The sequence below is a fragment of the Zeus faber genome (genome assembly GCF_960531495.2).
Source record: "Zeus faber genome assembly, chromosome: 13".
Lineage (NCBI taxonomy): Eukaryota > Metazoa > Chordata > Actinopteri > Zeiformes > Zeidae > Zeus > Zeus faber.
Genome location: NC_137198.1, coordinates 16,662,448 through 16,687,450, shown reverse-complemented (window position 1 = coordinate 16,687,450; position 25,003 = coordinate 16,662,448). Strand labels below are relative to the sequence as shown.

General features: G+C 45.1%; 1 protein-coding gene across 1 annotated transcript in view; it reads left to right on the top strand.

The window, feature by feature from the left end:
* LOC307238880 (ryanodine receptor 3) overlaps nt 1-25,003 on the top strand; it is a gene marked incomplete at its 5' end in the record, with an annotated part of 134,350 nt that overhangs the window by 74,794 nt on the left and 34,553 nt on the right. The window contains 15 exon segments of the mRNA XM_080012034.1: nt 75-885; nt 1,225-1,425; nt 3,708-3,810; nt 6,918-7,052; nt 15,955-16,228; nt 16,830-16,944; nt 17,917-18,046; nt 19,590-19,693; nt 19,902-20,037; nt 20,511-20,697; nt 21,215-21,323; nt 21,679-21,799; nt 22,494-22,663; nt 23,595-23,815; nt 24,005-24,095. Coding sequence (XP_079868160.1) covers nt 75-885; nt 1,225-1,425; nt 3,708-3,810; nt 6,918-7,052; nt 15,955-16,228; nt 16,830-16,944; nt 17,917-18,046; nt 19,590-19,693; nt 19,902-20,037; nt 20,511-20,697; nt 21,215-21,323; nt 21,679-21,799; nt 22,494-22,663; nt 23,595-23,815; nt 24,005-24,095 — 2,908 coding nt within the window.

The window sequence follows — 25,003 nt, the reverse complement described above, 5'->3', positions numbered from 1 at the left end:
AAATCCTCATACTTACAGTATACTAGTATATTATAATAAACTAAAAAAAGAAAGCCAATCAACTCTCCCCATAGGTGTGTTGACATCATGGAGCTGTCTGAGCAGGAAGACATGAAGAAGTTCCACTTCCACACCCTGAAGCTCTACTGCGCCCTGTGCGCGCTGGGCAACACCCGCGTGGCCCACGCCCTCTGCAGCCACCTGGACCAGTCTCAGCTGCTCTACACCATCGACAACCAGTACCTGTCGGGCATGCTGCGCGAGGGCTTCTACAGCGTGCTGATCAGCATCCACCTGGAGACGGCCAAGGAGGCCCGTCTCATGATGAACAACGAGTTCATCATCCCCGTGACGGCCGAGACGCGCTCCATCCGCCTCTTCTCCGACGCCTCCAAGAGGCACCTCCCGCCGGGCGTGGGGCTCAGCACCTCGCTCAAGCCGCGCCTCAACTTCGCCCCGCCCTGCTTCATCAGCGGCAAGCGAGAACAGCACCTGTACACGCCGCAGATCCCGCTGGACGCGCTGAAGGCGAAGTCCATTTCCATGCTGACAGAGGCCGTGCAGGGCGGCGGCCACCACATCCGCGACCCCGTCGGCGGCAGCGTGCAGTACCAGTTTGTGCCCATCCTGAAGTTGATCAGCACTCTGCTGACCATGGGTGTGCTGGGCAGCGAGGATGTCCACAAGATCCTGCTGCTCATCGACCCCAACGTGTTCGGGGAGGCGCGGGAGGAGGTCGCCGCCGCCGAAGCCACTGAGAAGGAGGGTCTGAAGGGGTCGGAGGAGAAGGCGGTGGAGGCCGGAGAGGAGGAGGCGGCCAAGGAGGGGAAACAGCCCATGAAAGGACTTCTGGAGAAGAGGCTGCCCGAGCCTGTCAAACTCCAGGTAATAAACTGGACTGAGCTCAGCTCAAATTTATGAAATGGCAGTGATGTACTTGAAAATATCAACGTCTATATTTATCTAAAAAGCACCAATCTATTGTCTGCCATTTATACCGCGTTCAATCATGCCATGACAACAACTTACACCTAAGCATCCCTTTCAGAAGTCAGTTAAAAATCAAATGTGCGCCTCATCCTGAGCCAGTTAGTATAGATGAGGTTGGAATTAATAACATACCATCAAGTTATGATTTTCATTGTGTGTGTGTGTGTGTGTGTGTGTGTGTGTGTGTGTGTGTGTGTGTGTGTCTCCGGCATGACTTCCAACCCGCGGTGCCAGATGTGCGAGCTGCTCCACTATTTCTGCGACTGCGAGCTCAAGCACCGTATCGAGGCCATCGTGTCGTTCTCGGACAACTTTGTCTCCAAGCTGCAGTTCAACCAGAAGTTCCGCTACAACGAGCTGATGTTAGCCCTCAACATGTCCGCCGCCGTCACCGCTAGGAAAACAAAGGAGTTCCGCTCACCTCCCCAGGAACAGGTGAGTCGGATCGCTCGATCGCGTCGCCAGTCGCTCTGGAATGACGGAACCGTTCGAGGGGTGGCGTAATAGGCCAGAAAGAAACAGAAGCAAAGATTTCCAGATTTTGTTCTTGGGAAAACTGTCACTCAAAGAAGGGGAGCAACAATGGCCGTCGCAGTAAATGCCTTCAAAATCACGGAGAAAACTCCCAATTTCCCCAACTCTCAAAAATGTTATTTATCTTTCAACAACAAAATTTAAATGGTTTTTGACGGAGAAACGAGGTTGCCAGATCAGATTGTTAAGCATAATACACACTCTACACTATCTCCCAGTGAACCCAAAATTGCTCAGGTCAAGGAAAAGAAGGTGTTAAATATGTCAACACACGATCTCCAGATTACATTATTTTTAACAAAGTTTGCAGGTATGACAGTGCAACTATCACAATTTCCATCAAGAGAATGACCTTTATAGAAAGACAGTATTGCACCTTGAATGGCAACCAAAACTTGCCTTTCTCAAGGGTGTCGGTGAGATTTCCTGGACAGATTTCCACAACCCCGTGTTTCCGGGCGGTAGACCCCCCCCCCGCTGTAGAATTTCAGTGTTAGAAGGACAATAGGCTTGTGGTTTCTGGCCATTAGCTGTTGCCCATTACTCAGTTAAGGGCTGTTGAACTGCCTCCTGGTTCTCTAGCGTCAAGAGGCCAAACATCTGCTGGAGTTAACCTCATTACAGCGGGAGCGCTAAAGAACGTTTTCACATGAGCGTGTAATAAAGATTGGAGACGAGCTGATCTGCAAAAATAGCGCAGACAGGATTATAATCACATGGGATTGTTTGTTCGGTTAGGCAACACACACAACTTCACACAGTGTTAAGTATAGAGTCCTTTACACAGCACTGTATAATAACATAGGGATAGGTAGGGATTTTCCACATACATGGGTAATTGATTTCCAGACACCCTCAAATTCCCTTTGGTTTTGTATCATCAGCTTATCTGATTCATGGGCAGAACTGCACCACCGGCTTTAGTGGCCCTCGGTCCAAGTGTTTGCAGAAACAGCCAATTTGTCTGTGTGTGTGTGTGTGTGTGTGTGTGTGTGTGTGTGTGTGTGTGTGTGTGTGTGTGTGCGTGCTTGCGTGTGTGTTTGAGGGAGAGGTAATTCATTATTTTTGTCCACTGCGGCAGTACACACGCACACACACACACACACACACACACACACACACACACACGCACACACACACACACACACACGCGCGCGCACACACACACACACACACACACACACACACACTCAGGGTCACAGCTAGCAGTTGCAGTTGGATACTTCACACCCACTGTAATGACTTGTCATGATGTCCTTCAGTCTCTTGAGCAGCCATTGAGACACTTGAGCTGTCTTTTTATTTTTCTTTTCAACTGGGTACAATGAGACTGTTTAACTATCTGAACACACTGGGAGAGAACGAAAGAGATGAATTAGTTTTTTTCAAACGCTGGTAACTGCTTATCAGGTTTGTATACAAAGAACCAAGTCACTGATAGCTGATGCCTTCTTCCATAGTCTTTTGTTATGAACGTAATGGTCTTGAAAAAGGGTTTTTACAAGATTCTAAAGGATAGGTTAAGTATTCCAACCCAGGCTATTAGAAAATTCCATGATGCAATACCGTTGGTAGCACAACAATGCTGAACATTTTACTATTGAGGGACTTCTGCTCTGCTGCAGCTTCTCAGTTTGTTTCCCTGCCGTCAAATGGAGGCAAATGTCGAAGTCTAAAAGAAAGTAGAAACTTGACTTATAGTCACTAATAGTTGAGTTTCAGTCACACGTTTAGTTCCACTCATTATAGTCACACTTTTTGTAATTATGTTATTGCTACGGTAGGTTACCAATAGGAAGCTCCTCAACCCTCTGTTTTTAGTGTCTTATGTCCGCATGTATATAGGCAAAAGAGCTGATTTGCAGAGGTGCAAAAATGTCAATAAATTCCTGAAAAACCTTATAAAATTCACGGTTTGCGACAATATTGTGAGCTTCCGTTTTCATAAAGGCTTAAACGTTTGCACCACTGAATTGCATTGAAGCACACTGAGAAGCTGCAGCAGAGTGGTAAGTTTCTCAGTAGCAAATTGTTCAGTAGATTGATCTATGAACAAATATAAATTATGGGATCACTGTAATAAGCCCTGTGTTCAAAAAATATGAACCTATGTGCTTACACAATGTCTCTCTGTGTGTTCATGTTTGTGTGTGTGCTTGTGTGCGTGTGTTTGTGTGTTGCAGATCAACATGCTGCTGAACTTCAGTACAGGGGAGGACTGTCCATGTCCGGAAGACATTCAGGAGGAGCTCTACGACTTCCACAACGAGCTGCGGCTCCACTGCGGTATGACAAATAACACCAGTGGCGGAGCTCCCTATTGGTCACATAGGCGACTGCCAAGGGCACAATGTTGAGGGGGGCGCCATAATTGCACCCACAAAAAAAAAAAATCATCAGTGAGTGATCATCACAGGCTGGATTTGATTCTGGGTCGCTGCAGGCATTTTACCTGGTACGCACGCTTATCTGGCAGAGCCACCAGGACACCGTCAGGACCTCTCCGTCCGTAACAACCCAGGCACGATCAGCGCGCCAGAACAGTGTGTCGGCAGTTTGCCTGCGGCAGCAAAATGGCTAGAGCCGGCACTGAATATCACCCAGACAGAAGTTTTTGATTTCACGTGTAATCGTGATCCACCTCTGCTCACCGTCTGTCAATCTGAGGTGGAATAGCAGGAATCGGAGTTAGAATTGCAGTCAAATGAATATGTTACTTTGTTAGAATTCAGTGATGGCAACACAAACAGTCTACACTCTAAAATAAATCTCGCTTTTCTAGCAGGAGCTTTCGTTTGACAGCGGCGCGGTGTAATTTACACAACTCTTCTTAGTTCCTTTCCCAATTATGTGAGCTTTTTCTCCGGTGTCGAGGGCGACAGGAGTTGTAGACCTCCTCGCTCTGTTTTATTAATCTGAGAGAGGCTCCCCCTCTCCCTGCTGCTCAGTCTGTCTCGCACCACACGGTGTTAGGGTTCTGTGCATTCTGCTCTGACATCCTGATGTTTGGATAAATAATTGAATTGGGCCTTCCGCTGGGGTTGCCACTGATCTAATGTAATGCGTGCATTTTCATCCAACCTCCAGTGTCACGGCCCTGCCAGTCTCAGTACCTGCTGGCTACACTACACGTCTTGGAGAGATGCTCCCGTAATGTTTCAGTTAATCGATTGTTTTTTCCCCCTTAATGAGAATGAAATTTATATTTATTTATTTATATTTTCTACTATTTATAAATCAAACTTGGTTTTGAAAATATGTGACACACCATAGCAAAAGCCGCCATCTCGTGCATTTCTAAAATGGCCAGGAGCAGCCAAATAAGTCTTGGCGGAAAAGATTTTTCCAGATCATCATCATCATCATCATTGTTCGTTTGTGTTTTTTTTTTTATCTCTCAACGTATTTTCAAAACAGAGTTTGATTTATAAAAAGTAGAAAAATGTTAAACTGTGGAGTTAAATATTACCGTTAGATTACATTGGAAAACGCAGTTCACTTACCGAGAAGCGGAACAGCGCTGAATAATGCCGATCGATCATTTTCTTTAAAGTGAGCGTCCAGGTGAAGATTATTCATCCATATTCCATGTGATGTGAAGTCATGGAATTGATATATATAATATGATGGAATTCAACCTTTAAATCGTACTACTTTTACACACACGGAACCACTGTTGTGAAACGGCGAAGAAGAAAAGCCCTTCGCTTCACGCTTCTACGTCACTTCTGTAAACAGACGGTTAAAGCCCAGCATGGGGGTGTTTTGGTCTCACTTGTCTGTGAAAACGTTTTTCTCCGTATCGTTATGGGTTACGTGAAGCGGGTGGCAGAAGCTCTGAATCATATTTCGGACCTTAATCTGATCAGTGCAATGGATCCAAGTCAGTGTTAGCAGCGCGTACTGGACTTGATTTTCCGCGATGATAGTCAGTTCGCACAGCGACGCGGAGAACAACAGCGCTGCTGAACCTGATATTATGCCGGACTTGGAGAACATTTCCAACAGCGGATTTCAAACTTAATGTGACGATGAAACGGAAATTTTTTCAAGAACGCTGAACGTTGTTGTTACAACAGAAGAAGTTGATGACGTGATGAAGTCCGTTGAGGTTGGTGACAGATTTTCAGATTTCAGATTTTCTGAGACTCATAATATTGATAGATTCTACATTTTGTTGTGTTGTGTTGGCCGTACTTTTAAACTCCAAAATAAGTCCACTTTTATGAAATGTATATTCTTACTGTAAAATAAAAGCTTTTTTAAAAACAAAATTAGTTGTGTGTTGTTGAGCTGTTCTTGATTGGCCCATTCAGCATTTTGTTAAGTAGCCTTGAGGCTTTGTTTGTCCGCCAACCCCATTTGCATTCTGGGAGCTGGCTGAATGAACCTGGTGTGGGTAAAACCTTGGAGGTGATTATCTCAGAGCCACGGTTTGCCACACCCTTGTCATTAACAAGTCATAGCTTTAAAAATATTTGCTTGATTTGCACAAGTGACACCTTGTTTGGAAGCTCTGATCCTCCACTTTCAAATAATGCGGGAAAAAACAGAACTCAAAAGCCGGCAAATGACCCTAAAGCATGCGGTGGGTCACATATGTTGAGAGAAAAACTACAGAGGAACACAGATCTGGAAAAATCAAATTATCCTTCTTTCTTTCAACTTATTTGGCTGCTCCTGGCGATTCTAGTAATGCGCAAGATAGCAGGTTTGACTGCGGTGGGTCACATATGTCATAATCATTTGATTTGGACTTTACCCAGCCAGCATTTGAGTAGAAAGTCTGCGTATGTCCAGTAAAGTGGTATGTGTGAACAGAGCAGGTGATTGTCTGGATCATTCACAGTGAGCGAGTGGGCGTGTTGATGACGTCATCATGCACTAGTTATTTCCCTTCATGCAGATCTGCTGCGTGCTCCTTTCTGCTTTCTTTATTATTCCTTTCCACTCTCTCGTTTATATTTCGGATACGTCCAAATACATGGAGTTTCAACGCAAAAAGCCGACTACCGATAAGTCTGGAGCCTCGTCCACCATTTTGGGTGTGCTGTAAAACTTAATTTGGCATGGGGCGTCCTGGTGGCTTAACCGGATAAGCGCACATGCAATATAAGCAAAACATCTGCAGTTACCTGGGTGCAAATCCAGCCTGAGGTTATTTGTCTCTCTCTCTCTACCCCCCCACTTCCTGTCACTCTCCTCTATAATAAAGAAAAGGTTGTCAGGCACTGCTATGAAATGTCTTTATTTTGACTTTTTTTTCATAGTGTATATACTTTTTAATCTTGTGCGCTCCACTGTGTAAATTATTTATGTGTGTGTGTGTGTGTGTGTGTGTGTGTGTGTGTGTGTGTGTGTGTGTTGCTGTGTGTGTGTGTGGGTGGGTAAAGGAATCCCAATGGAGGAAGAGGAAGAGGAGCAGGATACCTCTATTAAAGGTCGCCTCCTGGCGCTGGTGCTGAAGGTCAAAGGCCAGCCCCAGAAAACGGAGGAGGAACCTGCGGAGAAAGAGGAGGCTGCACCATGTAAGGGATCACTTTGACGATGACATTTTTACACTTTTTACATTTTTAGGTTCAGGTGAGTCCCAAAACATCATAACTGTTGTTAATAGTGTCAAAATGACAATGCAGGGAATAATTAGAGAGCAGGGAGGTGATAGCAGAGCTAAAAAAAGCCCTGTTTTATCCTGCTCAATAACCTCATATAAGGTTAACTCAGGGAAGGGAATAATGTAAAAGTTTCCTTTTAAGTGGAAATTCATAAGATCGTCTGTGTTGGGTGGATTACACTAGTCCCAGAATTCCATTTGAAACTGCAAGGTTTTTCTTCAACAGCTGGGTTTATGCTCCCTATCTTTCAATGCTTTAATGTCTTGAAAGTTTGCTTCTGATCGGTTTATCTTTTTTTTGGGGGGGGGGGGGGTGGAAAAATGTTTTTATTTTTGCGAATGTTTATCGATATTGACGGCTTACTGATCACAACGAGCTATGCTCCTTTATCACCACGTATTCACCACGGCCGCCTTTTTTATCTTTTGCATGCCGGTCTATGCATCCTTGTCGGAAAAGGCGGACCCCACCACCAACAATGGAAACAGCATATAGAGGAGCACATAACGAAAATACATCAAATAACTGTCTCTTCAAAACAGTTTCAGCAAAAAAAAAGTATCAAAAATGGAATTTTGAACACAATCATCTGACAGATTACCACATATATTAACAGTTCTTCTTTTTCTGTCGGCTGCTCCTGTTAGGGGTCGCCACAGTGGATCATCTGCTGTACCACTTATATTAATACGAACGTATATTTATTTTGATCCTGATCTAAATGGAATAAGAAGACATAAATGGAATGGAAAATAATTTAAAGGGATTTTTGGATCAACCCCATCATCAATTATTATAATTGGGCTAATATAAATTGGCTTTCATTTTCATTAGGGGGAAAAAACAATCAATTAAATACAGGAGCATCCCTCCAAGAAGTGTAGCCAGCGGGTACTGAGACTGGCAGGGCCGTGACAGTGGAGGTTGGATGAAAATGCATGCATAACCTTAGATGACAGCAAGAGAGAATTGTTGATCGAGACGTTTAATTGTACAGATTAATTAAGCTCATTGTACAGATTGTCTTGCAGATAACATGGCTGTAGGGGGTGCGTAAAGGAAAAGTTTGCAGCGGACACAATGAATGGATGAGAACGGAGCGGCTCTTCCTGATAGGACTGAAGCCTGACTTAACCCTATGCAAGCTACAGTACATGAATGCGACCGTGCGCAACTCTGTTCCTTACATACCATACGCACACTTTGGAGCCCTGCCAAAGTCATAAACGGGTATTTAAAAATGTCTATGGAGGAGGGATGTATCATTTGGTTTTGGTCTCAATTGCCGCCAAAATATAAAAAAGGGAAGAGGGTCACTACATCCTTTAAATACAACAAGACTACAAAATACAATACTTAATGTATCTGTACAGATACTCCTCACTTAATGACCGAGTACATTCCTAGGACCAGGTTGTTAAGCAAATTGGTCGATAAGCGAGGACCCGTGTTATTTCACGGTAAGGGGGCGTGGCCATTGTGAATGCTAATGTAGTGAATACTGACAGACTACAGGAACGAGACTGAGATGTATACAGTGTTGTGGCAGTTCCGTCTGCCACACGTTTCCAGGGACCTCTGGCACAGAGACACAGACGGGTTGTAGAGTCAGTTTATTGTAGAGAGTTGGCCAGTTGGAATTAACCAGGAGCATGTCATGACAGGGCTCCTATCCTGAGTGTGTGTGAGGATAGATAGCCCAACCAATAGCAACAGGTATCCTGACCTAATCACCTAGATTTAATTAGATTGCATTTAGCAGACACTTTTATCCAAAGCAACTTACAAGTATTCAAACGCCAACGGACGCAGCCATCAGGAGCAATTAGTTAAGTGTCTTGCTCAAGGACACTACAGCGTGCTAGCAGGAGGAGCCTGGGATCGAACCAGCAACCTTTAGATTACTAGACGACCAGCTCTACCTCCTGAGCTACCATCCTCAGATCCAGGTCAGGTATGGCTGCTCAAACCATTCCATCCCCACACCTCAAGTGTATATAGTGTGTATGGTGTATATAGTGTCGTATATATAGTGTATAAAGGGTGATGCGCAATGAGATGCTTGACGCTGAGACGCCGTGGTATTGTACGCAGCTTACAATATAGATTGATCAGAGAGCTGGTCGTAAGTGTGAACGGTTGTTAAGCAGGTGGGTTGTTAAGTGAGGATTACCTGTACAACAATATAATAATTTTTAAGCCGACGGCCATGTATTGTAACTTCTAAAATGTGATTTTTTTTTTTGCGTGCGTGTGTGCATGAGATTATGCGCATTGGCGAAACAGCGTTGTCCTTTCAGTTTATGTTTCCGCCTCTATGGGAAACGTGAGGAATTGCACCACATGTTTGTGTAGCCTTTCAACATTTGAACACACACGTTTCCTCCACGAGACACGCCCCTAGCGTTGCTTTTTGCGTAGTTGTGTTGCCTGAGAGTTTCACACTGAAGGGACGGACAACCAGTACAGTACAGTCAGTACAATGTGATGAGTTGAAGCTGTGTCAGTTGTACCAGGCTGTTCTTTCGGTGACATTTCACTGCCAAAGCACATTCTTTCATTGGTTTATTAATTATTTTGTGTATGAGAGAATATTAACCCCAGGTTGAACTTTAGAATCTGAAAACATTGTATAGAAATAGAAAGCGGGCACGTAGACAGCCCCTGGTGACTGAGCCTTATTGATATCAATTAACCCCCTCGGTTGATTAATTTTTTTCGAAGGCATTTTTAAGGATCCATTTTCTTTCCATTTGTCACTCCATTATCCCCCATTGTTTACCAGCTCGGGCTGATGGGATGGGTGGGCGTTGGTTCTGAAAAGGAGCATGTCGCTGGACTGTACCAGCGCTACTGCCGCTCGCTAAATGTCTGCCTCGGCGCCGGGTGACTTTAACATTTAAATTTCTTTTTCAATTTTGCTATGGTAATACGGAGGCCTGGGGAGGGACGAGTGTCGGAAGAGGACGGCGACGGGAGAAACATTGGCGACAGAATCCAGCAAACCACACTCACAAAAAGAAACACTTCCATTCACAATAAATCAGGATTAATATCTACAACGCCACGTCACAGTGCCAATCTGTCTCCATAATTTTCAAATAAAAGTCACAGGGATCTAATTAACACACTGATTGGGAATTATTTTTTATCAAATTACCATACAAGGAAGACGTTCTTAAAATGTTCAACGTTTTTTACTGTAAATATACAGTGTATGTAATAGAGCTGGGATAAAATAGCATTTAATTCTATTGTTTCAGTTTCTGAATCGATTAAAAACATTTTATTTCATTTGTTTGGAAGTTATTCGACCATTTTACGATTAAATGATACCCTGCTGCTGGAGCGGTTTTGAATATTTTGAAACACTAATCAAATAAAAAAAACACTTTATTCTTTTTTTTTTTTGAGTTTGACATTGACACCTACACTGAGCCTTACTATATAAACACTTATCAGTTGGACACTATATCTGAAACATATGTACTTTTTATTTACAACGACCTTTTCCAGCAAATAATCAAGCAATGACCACGAGGGATACGCCGGTACCCGCCTTTTACTGCGTGGATCGCTGATGGGCTCAATCACTGTTAAAAGGCCAGTTTGCCTTCTTCTGTAAATCCCCTTGGCCAAGCTGTTTCCACTCTTCCAAGTCACGGGATCACCAGACGTGTCCGTCTATCCTACCGAGCAGTGCTGGCAGCGGACTGGGGAAATACAGTCTGTGCCGTCGATCCCAGACACAGAAAGACAATCTCTCCACACGGGCTTCGCCTTGACCTGCGACGAGCAGCGCATAAAGCTTTGGCGCCGAGAGAGAGAGAGAGAGAGAGAGAGAGAGAGGGAGAGAGGGAGATGGGGACGGTGGAAATAGAGGAGTAGGAGTGCGTATTCCTCTTTAGAGGGGTTTGGGTTGAGGCGCTGATTGATTGGGAGGCTGCTTTGTGCCGGCAGCGCCGCAGTTTAGCAGCATCACATCTGCTTCTGTTCCAGCCGAGGGGGAGCAGCAAATCAGAAAAGAAATAGAAGCTGCACAGAGGGTGAATTTTCTCCCGTTGAATTCTCGTTTTCTCTACCGTCGGCTTTTCTTCTGGATTGTGTCGTGAACCAGAGTGGTTCCCACATTGTGCTGTGTTCACATGATTGTTGTTTCATCGGGAAACTACTTGGATTTGGCCTCATGGAGCTCAGCACTCTTATTCCATCCTTAGTGAGAGGATATCAAAATGCATTTTTCTTTAACCTATTGGCCAAAAAAGTAAATCTGGAACCACCTTTTTCCTTGACCATGGACTCCCTCTCAGCAACAGCAAGGTTCTTTTCTGTGTGTATCTGGTTTTGTGTGTGTGTAGATGGTTAAAATTACAGGTTAAATTTACGTTCAGGTGGACTTGAACTTCAAATTTATGGACGTGAACTGGAAATAAATATACCATAAATCCAACCCCCCGAACCCTAACCCTAACCCAGGGATGTTAGTTCGGCCATAACTTCTCCTCCTCTGTCCGATCATGAGGCGATGCAAGAGGGAACTTAGCATTTAAAGCATGAGGGGTTAAAGAAAATTCCATAGTTTTCCTTAAATGTGACCTATTGTGCAAAACTCCCTTTTTCAGTGTGTGTGAACATGCATTTTGGTCTCTGATGGACCTACGAACACACAAACTGTCTGCCCAAACTCAGTCAGTTTTTTGTGAGTTGTCTGAGAGCATCTGCATGAAATCCAGATGCCACAGGGCTTGCAGAGGGAGTGAGTTCAAAAATTCATTTTGTAATAACTTGCCAAAACGTGCTAAATTTTACCTTTCATTATAAAATGTGCTGCATTTTGTAATTTTATTCCTGAATGCAATCTGTATTAAGTTTTGCTGCAAATAATAATAACAAATAACATAATGAGGTGGTTATTATGTATTTTGGGGGTCACACCTTTCTATCATGAATATGTAATAATTATATTATATATATTTATATATAATATTTTAATAATAACACCTTATGTAAAAACACACCAAAACTTAATTCGAAGGCTCACACTGACAAAAACACATTCAAAACAACATGTGACGCTTGAACTTGAAATCAATGAAGACAGCAGTTTTGGTTGGTTATTACATAATGCGTAATAACTATCACATTATCACAAAATCCCCTTATAACAAAAAATGTGTTATTACATAATGTGTCGTAACAGGGGGAAATGCTATTCCTCATCTAGGAGTGTGCCTGTCCCTCTTTCCCAAATCATCAGCATCAACTGTCTTCTGTCTGTCTGTCTTGCTCTCTCTCTCTCTCTCTCTCTCTCTCTCTCTGTCTCTGTCGCTCTCTCTCTATCTCACAAACACACTATCACACACAAACAAAACTCAGCCTGCGTGAGTGAGAGCCTGGTGATTGACGGCACATCCTCCAATCACCCAAACAAACAAACAAACAAACAGACAAACAAACAAGCAGACGACGGCACTTTCAAAACGCAGCCGGATAATTGGGCAAAAGGAGAAATCAATGACGTGTCACCATCTTCTGGTTTCATCTTCCATTCCGTGGTTCTTCCATTGTGTTAAAAATTGATGTATCCCACTCCTGCCTCTGTCTGTTCCGATTCGCCGTGTACAGGTGCACACATTTACACAGTCGGTGGCCTATTGATCCAGCTTTAATGAAGCCTTAAGGGTAGCCCACATACGAGCTGTCCAAACAAATGTCTCAGTTTAGCCACAGAAGCATAATATCGTACTGTGCTATTACTGTAACACCCAGTGGACCTCCTCTGCGCTTTTCTTTTTTCTCCTTCCTCTTTTACATAAAACAGTTTTCTTCCCGCTCCGCTGAAAATGTGCCTCCTGGTGAATGGGCAAAGTGTGTCTCATTTTCTGGCGGATGGAGGTAAAAAATGACTCTGAGACCAAGTGGTACAAGTGGTTGAAATGCAGATGCTCGCCCTCTTCAGTCTCACAGAATTCTCATAAAAGAAGTTCAAGGATATCGTGAGTGTTTGTGTCCTCATTGGACTTGATAAGCTGAGCCATTTTTGGAAATGCAGCCTTGGTGTATCGCCCTCTCTTAAATGGTAAATTGACTGCATCTTATATAGCGCTTTTCCAGTCTTGCGACCACTCAAAGCACTTTACAATACACGCCTCACATTCATACGTCGATGGCAGCGACAACCATGCAAGGTGCACACCAGCTCATTAAGAGCACTTTAGGGCTCAGTGTCTTGCTCAAGGACACTTTGACGTGCTGCCAAGAGGAACGGGGGATCGAACCAGGAACCCTCTGATTACTGCACGACCCGCTCTACCTCCTACCTCCAGGTTTTCCCATCCAATATACACCGATCAGCCACAACATTAAAACCACTGAGAGGTGAAGTGAACAACATTGATAATCTTGTTCCAATGGCACCTGTAAAGGGGTGGGATATATTAGGCAGCAAGTCAACAGAGGAAAAATGGGCAGACTTAAAGATATGAGCCACCTTGACAAGGGCCAAATTGTGATGGTTAGAAGACTGGGTCAGAGCATCTCCAAAACAGCAGGTCTTGTGGGGTGTTCCTGGTATGCAGTGGTTAGTACCTACCAAAAGTGGTTCAAGGAAGGACAACCGGCGACAGGTCCATTGGCACCCATGGGCTCATTGATGCGCGTGAAAAGCGAAGTCTAGCCCGTCTGGGCCGATCCCATAGCAGAGCTACTGTAGCACAAGCGTAATGCTGGTTATGATAGAAAGGTGTCAGAACACACAGTGCATCACAGCTTGCTGTGTGTGGGGCTGCAAAGCCGCCGACCAGTCAGAGTGCCCATGCTGACCCCTGTTCACCGCCGAAAGCGTCTACAATGGGCATGTGAGCGTCAGAACTAGACCATGGAGCAGTGGAAGAAGGTTGCCTGGTCTGATTAATCACGGTTTCTTCTACATCAAGTAGATGGCCGGGGTTAGGGTCCGATCCGATCAAGCATCTGTGGGCCCCACCTGGCAACTTACAGGACTTAAAGAATCTGCTGCTAACGTCTTGGTGCCAGATACCCCAGTACACCTTCAGAGGTCTTGTGGAGTCCATGCCTCGATGGGTCAGAGCAGTTTTGGCAGAACAAGGGGGAGCTACACAATATCGGTGGTTATTAGTGGTGCTTTTAATGTTGTGGCTGTGACTGGGTGTAAGTCTTAGTCTGTCTGTTTTCCTGTGTGTTGCGATATATTTTTTCCCCTGAAAAGATAATACTGTAGCATTATTAGAGCAATGGAAACATGACTTTATTGTCAAATCTACTCTGGTTCTACCACAGCTCTATAAACATTACAACTGCAAATGCCATCTCAATTACTGCTGAAAATTAATCTCTTAATCTAAAACACTTGCCACCACTTGACCTGGGTAAAATGCTATTTAATTGTACGATAATACAGAGCATCATTTAATGTTTCCTGTTGCCTGATTACAATTCATATGACAATTAGTGAATTACACAAACTGTGATTATCCCTGCAAGCAGCATAGGGTGGATCTAAATATTTGTTTGGTATCATTATATCTGGGTGGTGTATGATTTATGAATACTTGACCTTCAATTATTATTCTCCTATTATTCTTATTATATTTTTCTTTTAACCGGAAATGTGTTTTTGTGTGCACGGCAACACTTAGGAGGAGCTTCAGGAACCCTGCACTGTCCTTTTGCCTCAATTTAGTTTATTGTTTCCCCCATGGTGGTTTATATAAACAATACACCCAGGATTATTTTTTCTCAAGTAACGGAGGGTATGAATATGACGTAACATGAGTCGTGAAAATGAAAGTGGTAATACCTAAGATTTATTTTGTTAATGAATACCATTTTTTGTACTTATCCATGCTTACTTAGCTGGCACTTTATAAGAATCAGCTATTTAATGTATTTGTGTTATGTATGACCTCCTCTATACTAGGTTGTTTCCATTTTTGGTGGGGTCCGCCTTTCCTGCCAAGAATGGACAAATCGGGCACTTTTGCAGGAAGCAAAAGGCATTCATGGAGAATGTGATAAACCAGCATAGCTACTGTAGTTGTGGCCAGTAAACCGTCCATATGGATGAACCTTCACAAAAAAATACGCTTCAAATGGAATTCTGGGACTTGTAGTTCAACACCCTCCAACACAGACAATCTTATTGATTTCCACTTTCATTTTTGAAACTTTTTTTTTTTAAATAAGAAAAATATATATTTCATGAACAATGGGGAATATCGTATTGTTATTCATTTAGCTCCAGTACTCGTGGTGTCATTACAACAAAATTGGTGTCTTCTTATTGTGGACTTCATCAACTGATTTTACCTGACAAATGGTAAAATGAAGAGAGGTTTGTTTTTCTTCTGGGAATCATTTGATCAGTTTCATCGGTTTTATTTTTTTCAATCCGTCATCCGAACACTGTTGGCGAACTGTCGACGGAGGGGGGTGAGAGTGACGGAGAAAGTGTCCCCCTGTAATGCACGGTGCTCGTTTCGATAAGGAAATACATTGAAATAAAATAACCTAGAATAAATAACCTAACCTAACCTAAAATAAAAACACACTCTCTTGGCGCGGCTGAAGCCCCGGACGCCCACTCCTAACGATGCCCCTGGCCATGGTGCAAGGTTAAGTTTACAGCAGGGACACATCAAAGTTTGTCTGGCATCACGCAGCATAGGCTCATCAGTTACTTCATACCAGGAAGTGATTACCCCATCGCAAATCTCAAGATGTGTTTACGATTGAGACTAATTTTATTGGACAACTTATAGAAAAATGATTCAGTCCATCTCTCCCTACCCTCCAGCCAACCTGAAGGAGCTGATCTCCCAGACGATGGTGAGCTGGGCTCAGGAGTGCCACATCCAGGACCCGCAGCTGGTGCGGAAGATGTTCAGCCTGCTGCGGAGGCAGTACGACAGCATCGGGGAGCTCCTGCGCGCCATGCGGAAGAGCTACACCATCAGCGCCGCCTCCGTCCAGGACACCATCAACCTGCTGGCCTCGCTTGGCCAGATACGGTCCCTGCTGTCCGTCCGCATGGGCAAGGAAGAGGAGAAGCTCATGATCGACGGATTGGGGTAAGTTTGCGATCAGTGTTGAGAAATATAAATCTGTTGTTTTCTTTTTTTGTCTTTAGCCCTTTCTGGACTGTATTAGTATTACTGGACTGGGCCTGGAATGTCACATTCCATTTTCCTTTGGTAAAAAATCACCAACACAGCCATTCCAGACGGGATCAAAGTAGCAAACCTGCTCTTGAATAGGTAGAATGACAGGACCTCCCTGTGACATGCGATTGCCGTCTAGAACGGGCTGCATCATAACTTTGCTTTTTTTTTTTTCAAAGGGCAGTAGCTCAGGAGGTGGAGAGGGTTGTCTAGTGATCGTAAGCCAGGAGGAGCCGGTTTGATCCCCAGCTCTTCCTGGTAGCACGCTTAATTGTCCTTGAGATAGACGCTGAACCCTCTGACTGCTCTCAGTGAGATGTTGTGCGTCTTGCATGGCTGCCATCACCATTGATATGTGCATGGGAGGCACATTAAGCACTCTGAGTAGTCGCAAGACTAGAAAAGCACAGTGTAAATGCAGTCCATTTACTTTTCATAAAGCATCAACAGCAACGCCGGCCAGCTGTTTTTTAATTTCCGATGACATCATCTGTCGCCACCTCTCATCCAGAGACATCATGAACAACAAAGTGTTTTACCAGCACCCCAACCTGATGAGAGTCCTGGGCATGCACGAGACCGTCATGCAGGTCATGGTCAACGTGCTGGGAGGGGACAAGTCACAGGTATTACAATCGCTGTCCATTGTATTTATAAGCAATTTCGTACCTCATTGCAACCCATAAGAATCAGTGCCTTGGAGATATTGTTTCAGTACACAAACTGAATGTAGGTAGAATTTAGTTACATCATTATCTGTGTGCCAAGTGTGTCTCCTATAAAAGCACTTTGAGTTACATGCCATTAAAGGTGCTATACAAATAAAGGTTATTATTATTATTATTATTATTATTGTTACTGCTTCTGCGGGCACTAATACAGATGCACTGCCACGAGGTGGACATTCTCCTCGGCCCGACAGCATCAGAGTTAGTCTGGAGGGCAAGGAGGGCGGAACGTGGCTGGCTGTGTGCACAAAGGTGTCAGCCCCTCTTAGACGTTAATTAGGAAAGACGACACATACAAGAGAATTAATAGCAACGACCCAGGAGGAACCGCTGCTTGGCCGATCTCCGTAGCTGAGAATAAAGCTTTCCACCTCTGGATGTTTTTACACCGTGTTACCGTTGATTTACTTCATAGCCATGATAGTCTACTCCAGCAATTCTCCTCCTTTTTTCACGTCATGGACCCACGGAATTTGATACCCATTTAGCTCCTGACCCCATTTGATACGATTTTATCTCTGGAACGCCAATGTGAGAGGAGTTTCATTGTTGCATTATGATTAAATCCAGATTTCCATATCTATCATTAGGGTGGTTAGGGAGATAACGGTGAAACTAATGGTGCTGACGTCTTGTAAATGGAGTAATGGTGAAGTTAAACTATTAATCATTCTACGAGATATTAACTCATTAACATCATAGATTTCTGCTTGGAAGAAACATTATGTGAAAAATGTATTTAATTTCATACATTTCCTACATAAGAGTAAGGGAAATTTGTCTGCATTTTTTTGTTTAGAGATATGTTCTTTTTTCTTTGTTCTATAACAAGAAACTAGCTCACACTATGTCTTTACCTCCTTGCAGGAAATTGCCTTCCCCAAAATGGTGGCCAGCTGTTGTCGTTTTCTCTGCTACTTCTGCAGGATCAGCCGCCAGAACCAGAAGGCCATGTTCGACCACCTCAGCTACCTGCTGAGGAACAGCAGTGTGGGTCTGGGTGCGTAACGCCGCTCGTAGTCCCGACCCCGCGGAACTGCCCAATGGACGCTGATGTTGTTTCCGTCGCTGTGTTTTGCTGCACAAAACCCCACGAGAACATGCGCAAGAAATAATACTTTTTCCCTTCGCATTTCCTGTGCCTTTTTCGCTGCCATGCACTTCATTGTGAGGTCAGGCATTAAAAAAAGGTACCTGTACATGCCGACGCTGCCGATACCAGACGCTAAAGACTCTGACAGCGCTCTCATTATTATGGGTGGTGTATGTGTCCCGCTGGGACCACAGGGCTGTGAGCCTGCATATATTAGTCTTAACACCTGAGAAGAGGTGTGTGTGTGGGTGTGTGCGTGTGCGTGTGCGTGTGCGTGTGCGTGTGTGTGTGTCTGCATGAGCATGCATTTCTGTGCTGTTGGGAATTCATCTGGAAAGAGGGTGACTCATTTTCCATTCTGTTAGAAGATGGTATCATCAGTCTCTTTGGAGAGTCCCGCTGGGGGCAGAGTGCTCTTTTCTCCCGAGACGGACGGAGGGACAGGCGGAAATGCATTACCAATAGCTTTCTAATACAATTATGCAATAAACCCTGTAGAAGCTACTATATGACTATGGGTACAAAGACCGGAGCATTATCAGAAAGTTCAGCTGGTTGCTCGAGGATTAGCTGCTGGTGATGTTGAGAGATTGGAAACACTGCCCCCTGTTGGTCAGTAATGTCCCTCAGCGATACCTCAATTAAATGTGATTCAATCCCGTAGAGACCCCTATTTCAAAAACACGTTTTTCTTTTTTTTTTTTTTATATATTTTTAGTGATCGGTGGACGTTTTGTTAGAACTGGTTCTATTTTCGTGGTAGAGAGCAAGGTTTATATATATAATACACTAGGGCATATAGCCATGGCTTTTTTTTGAATATTAAGAAATATATCACTTAAATTCTCCAGGGCGTTGTGGTCTTGAGCGACCCACTTTTACGGTCGGGCACCTAAGGTTGGTAATCTCTGCCCTATACCCCTCAAGTGGCACACAAGTGAACACAAGGACAAGCTCAAGGTGACTATAGATATAGGGGAAGTTTCGCAGATGGGGTTTAATCTAAATATAAAATAAATAATCCTACTTGAATGAATCCCTGCTTGCTGCTTGCTGCTTGCTTGGCACTGCTTGTTTTAAGATGAATAAGTTCTAGACTAGGATGTCCTAGACCAAGGTAATGAAGGTACTAGTCAGCTCCTTTTGTCTGGTCTTGGTGAAGGTCTTAGTCTAGATAATCAATTTTCTCTATTGTCACAGTTGACCTGGAGGCCCACATCAAATAAACCTGCTTCTGGCCAGGATTAATTCAAGCCTTCACTTAGACCTAGATTAGCTCTAATCAGACTAGCTCTGAGAATATTTTCAAAGTCCATTTAATTTAGTCCAGAGAAAAGTGTGATTTCGTCGAAGATTATTCCTAATCTGTGTCCGCGAAACCGCCCATGATGTAAAATATAACAAATAAAAAAATAAAAAAAACCTGGACCCTCTGCTCTTGGCTCTGCAGCCTCTCCAGCCATGCGGGGCTCCACACCCCTGGACGTCGCTGCCTCCTCCGTCATGGACAACAACGGCCTGGCTCTCGCTCTGGAGGAGCCTGATCTGGACAAGGTACGGAGCCGTAGACATAAGGCTTCCCGTCCTCATCAGGTCCTCGCTAAACAGATTACCGGCGTGGCTGACTCACGTTCTAATTCAATCTGTCTGCCACTCTGTCCAGAGGGTGTACTGTATATGTCCACGTTATTTCAAATGACTAAGAAAAACAAATGATAGCAGGCTCGATGCTTAGCTCTGATGTTGTGTTGTTTCCGGGCAGGTTGTGACCTACCTGGCAGGCTGCGGGCTGCAGAGCTGCCCCATGCTGCTTGCTAAAGGCTACCCAGACATCGGGTGGAACCCCATTGAGGGAGAGCGCTACCTCTCCTTCCTGCGCTTTGCCGTCTTTGTCAATGGTATGAAACTCCCTTTCCTGCTCCCACCTTTAATTCTAATTGTCAGTTTTCATCACACACACACACACACACATACACACACACACACACACACACACACACACACACACACACACACACACACACACACACACACACACACACACACACACACACACACACACAGAGTTTTAGGCTTTCGGCTAGTAATCACTCACCATAGCAACAACCCCTTTTTTCAAGTGTTCCATCCAATCCCAGCGTTCTGTTTAGCTATTGGATTTTAGAAAAAAGTAAGCACCAGAAAGCCTTTGCATGTCACTTCCTGCCTTCTGTAAGTATTTTCATTTGCAAGTGGGAAAGTAAGCAGCTTTGCATGCAGCTTATTTCAACTGCAGATGGTGAGCATGCACATATATACTGTGTACGTATTTACACGGTACCTCCATCGCCCAGAAAAAAAACACAGTGTTCATTTTTTCCGTGTCTTCCAGGTGAGAGTGTGGAGGAGAACTCCAGCGTGGTGGTCAAACTGCTGATCAGACGGCCCGAGTGCTTCGGTCCCGCCCTGCGCGGAGAGGGAGGGAACGGCCTGCTGGCGGCCATGAAGGAGGCCATCAAGATCTCGGAGACCCCCGCCCTCGACCTGCCCGGCTCCGTGCACGGAGTCAGCTGTGACGCGTAAGGCCCAGCTGAGAGGAGAGCTCAGCAAATCCACTTTTTGGATTTGGACAATATGAAGATTTGGTGATGCATAGCTCACCTGCAGACATCTTAGAAAATCAGATTATGTATTTATGAATTTGTATGTATTTATCAGTGTGTGTGTGAGTGGTTCCTCTGTCTGTAATATTTGATTGTGTGTATTTAGGCTTTTGTCCTAAAAGCCTTACATTTAAATACATTTATCGTTAGTTGAACCACTTGAACATTGTAGTCTTTGTCAGCCGATTTTATTTTGTTTTGTTTATTGAGCGCTGAGGGTGCTTGGTCGGTGGAGAGGTCAGCATGCACACTTATCCTCCCTTTTTTATTTTACCACTGAGAGGAATTTAGGCGAGCGCAGCAGACTGAAGAAAGCATGGGCAGCAAATTCCCATCGCTCAGCTCCGCTCCTCACATCCTCTGTATCAAAGCAGCCCTTCTAAAAAAAATAACTTCTTTCAATATCTGTGTTTCTTGTCCTCACTTTCGGCAGGTCCGCCGACGGTGATTATGAGGAAGAGGTGGTGCACATGGGCAATGCCATCATGTCCTTCTACTCCGCCCTCATCGACCTGTTGGGACGCTGTGCCCCAGAGATGCACGTAGGTTTGACTGATGCGTGAGACCTGATGCAATGGATGCTGTTTTTGTTTTCTTTAAAGTGGTAATCCATACGATTATTTTGTTTAAAAAAAAAAAAAAAAAAAAAAGCCTTATCGGTCCTTTATTTAACTGGTACTTCATAATAAACAGCTATTCAACGTATTTGCACGTGCTTGCACTCGGTGGGGTTGCTGGGGGTTTACCTTTCCCGGCAAGAATGCACCGATCGGACACATGTCTGGGATGAACATTAACAAAAAGAGCAGCACCCAAAAAAAAACAAATAATTTGATCAGAAGAAGGCACACCTTAGAGAGGATTATGGACCTTATGGATCGTCACTTTCTCCTTCAGCTGATCAACAAGGGGAAAGGCGAAGCTCTGCGTATCCGAGCCATCCTGCGTTCACTGGTGCCGACGGAGGACCTTGTGGGAATCATCAGCATTCCGCTCAAAATGCCCGTCATCAACAAAGGTACTGCAGTCAAGAAAGAGTTCATTGTTTCACACATGCACCACCCCAATCTCTCAATCTCAATCCCACCGCACCACACCTCAGAGACACCGTCACATTAATTTCCCCCAAATGCCGGAGGACATCAGTCCTCTCGAAGTTACGCCAGCCGCTCCGATAACGCAGAACATTCGTAGCGCCGCGCAATATTATCGATTTAATTCAGCCGCTCATGCCTTTTTAATCAGCGCCACGCTTGGCTGCACGTTCCCACAGCTCCGGAATAAGCCAGATCATTTCTACGGCGGGCCGTTTTGCGCTATTGATTGATCTGCGTGAGCTCGGCGACGCTCGTCTCCTTAATTTTCTGCTGCGAGCGCCGCCGCCTGCCAGCCGAGCAACGATCTGTTCCGACAGACCGGGAGCGCACGCAGTGAGCCGTGGCTTCACCAGAACGCCGCCTAATGAATACACATGACTCCGGTAATCAGAAAGGACCCGCCATTAGAGGAAGCTTGCTCCCGACGGAGTCCCGGACGCCTCACAGATGTGTGGATTACTCCGTCCAGAGGACACGGAGATGAAATCTGTGCTCTGCTTGAAAAAGCGTTTCTATTGTTCCCCTAACATCTCTTCCTTTCTGTCCTGTTATCCCTCTCCATCTCTCTCTCTCTCTCTCTCTCTCTCTTTCTCTCTCTATCTCTGCTCCTCCCAGATGGGTCGGTGACAGAGCCGGACATGTCCGCCAGTTTCTGCCCCGACCACAAAGCCCCCATGGTGCTGTTCCTGGACAGGGTGTACGGTATCGAGGACCAGAGCTTCCTGCTCCATCTCCTGGAAGTGGGATTCCTGCCCGACCTCAGGGCCTCCGCCTCCCTGGACATGGTGGGCGGAAAACACACAGTGCGGAGGGAGATGTTGCAATCGGACAGTTTCTTTTCACAGCGGCCTCATCAGGGGGTCTCAGGGACAATTCACAGGATGTGAATGAAAAGTCCTGTTGTTACAATGGGAATAGTTTCAAACTTCTTTTCAGTCAATGTAAAGGAAAACCGGAGCAATTGGCATCGGAATCTTTAAAATTTCCATGCAATATGCTGCTCGGTGCAGTATGCCCCATACAAAGGGGCAATTGCAACCAAGAACATCGGCAACCGCATTTACCCCATTGCGTGTGTCATCTTATCATAAATGATCTCCTTTGTTTTTATGTATGTAATGTAAAACCTTCCGGAAAAAGCATTACAAGATTGCTAAATCTGAGCAAACATTTAAAACTGCCTTCAATGTGTTCACGAGAGCGGCCAGTTAGTGAATGAGAGCAAGGGAGTGTGTGTCCGTGTGTGTGTTGTACAGGTGTATTTGTGTCTGTGTGTACTGTATGCCTGTTTGTCTGCTTAGACTCTTATCTGGAGTCAACCCGTCGTGTTGTCCCTGGGACTGCAGCAGGGAAGCCTCGATAGACACCCCCCTGTCTTGGTTTCGTTCCGGAGGCTGAACACCTCTGCCACACTGCATCCAGCTAAGAATAGCCCAGAATAGTCCATACTGAGCGGCGCCCGCGACCCCTCGTTTACTCAATCAGCCGTCCACGATTGAGAGGTTGCTCGATTATCATGCGCCATGGAGGACGGCACCCAAAAGCATCCGTCCGAACGTACCTGTTGGAGGCTGTCGATGTTAACCATCTACTTTACTCCCCCCGTACAGTAGGTTCAGATTACAGACCCCGGTCGACTGTCGCTCGCCGTCGAAAAGAAACGTCTGTCCTTTGCAGCTGGACGCGCTGACATCACTGACCTTCTTGGCTTTGCAGGAGGGTCTGCGGACGGCCGAGACGGCCCTGGCCATGAACCGCTATATCGGCTCGGCCATGCTGCCACTCCTCACCCGCTGCTCCCCGCTGTTTGCCGGCACGGACCACTACGCGGCGCTCATCGACTCCACCCTGCACACCATCTACCGCCTCTCCAAGGGCCGCTCCCTCACCAAGGCCCAGCGGGATGCCATCGAGGAGTGTCTGCTGTCCGTCTGCAAGTACGGAGCTCCGCCACCAGCCTGTCATGACGGGAACAACCACACCATGAGTCATCTTTGCTGCAAAATTGTTTTTTGTTTTTTTTTTGTTTTTTTTTTTGTCTGGGGGCTTCTGTGAAATACAGCATGAACTTTCATCTTATCGCTTATCTCTTTCATCACTTTTTGTTTCTGTTCATTATTCTGCAGGTACCTCCGGCCCTCCATGCTGCAGCAGCTGCTGCGAAGGCTTGTCTTTGACGTGCCCTTGCTGACGGAGTACTGCAAGATGCCGCTTAGGGTACTGGCCACATTATTTCCCGCACTTTTTACCCACTTGTTTTCCTTTCTTTCATCCTCCATCCATCATTAACTTCCCCCAGTCTTTGAAAACTTCACGTCTCGCCTCTCCCAGCCTCTTCTTTGTCTGACTTGCTGCTTATCCTCTTTCTGACTTGGATGTTTATGCTATCTTTTTTTGCTGTCCTTTGCTCTGTTTTCTTCACTCCTCACTTTCTCTAGTATCTCCTCTGCATCTGAATCTGACCTGTGTGCTCCACTCATCGTGTTCCTCGCATGGCTACTCTACACTACGCTCTATTAGCTTAGCTTATTAGCGCCACCCACTGCGCTAGGCAGCTCCCACCGCCTTTATCAGCCTCCACTGATGTGCCACACCCGATGTCTGACGTGCACGCTCTTTCACACTTAGATCTATGAATGCCACGGGTGTAAATCAGATGTTGGCAGCTAGCCCAGGTGCGTCCAGCCCCTGGATAATAAAATAAAATAGATTTGGAGGTGTGTGTCGTCGTGACAAAAAGCTTGTCGGCTTCCGCTGCTCCGCCGTGTCCGTGTGGTCACAGCAGAGCAATACTGGAGATGTAAAAACACTGCGATCGGCCTTTCAGAACATGCACACAGCCGCTGTCCAGTTTCACACACACACACACACACACACACACACACACACACACACACACACACACACACACACACACACACACACACACACACACACACACGAACACACACATTTGTTTTTTATTTAAAATGAGCATTGGGGAATTGATTTTTCTGTAATGTATCTTCATTCCTGTGTGTGTGTGCATGCGTGTGTGGGTGTGTCTAAATCTAAAAATATAACATTTTTGAAAATGCTTGTGCTATTACCGTGTGTTGTCTGGTAATGTGTTGACCTTTGCCCTC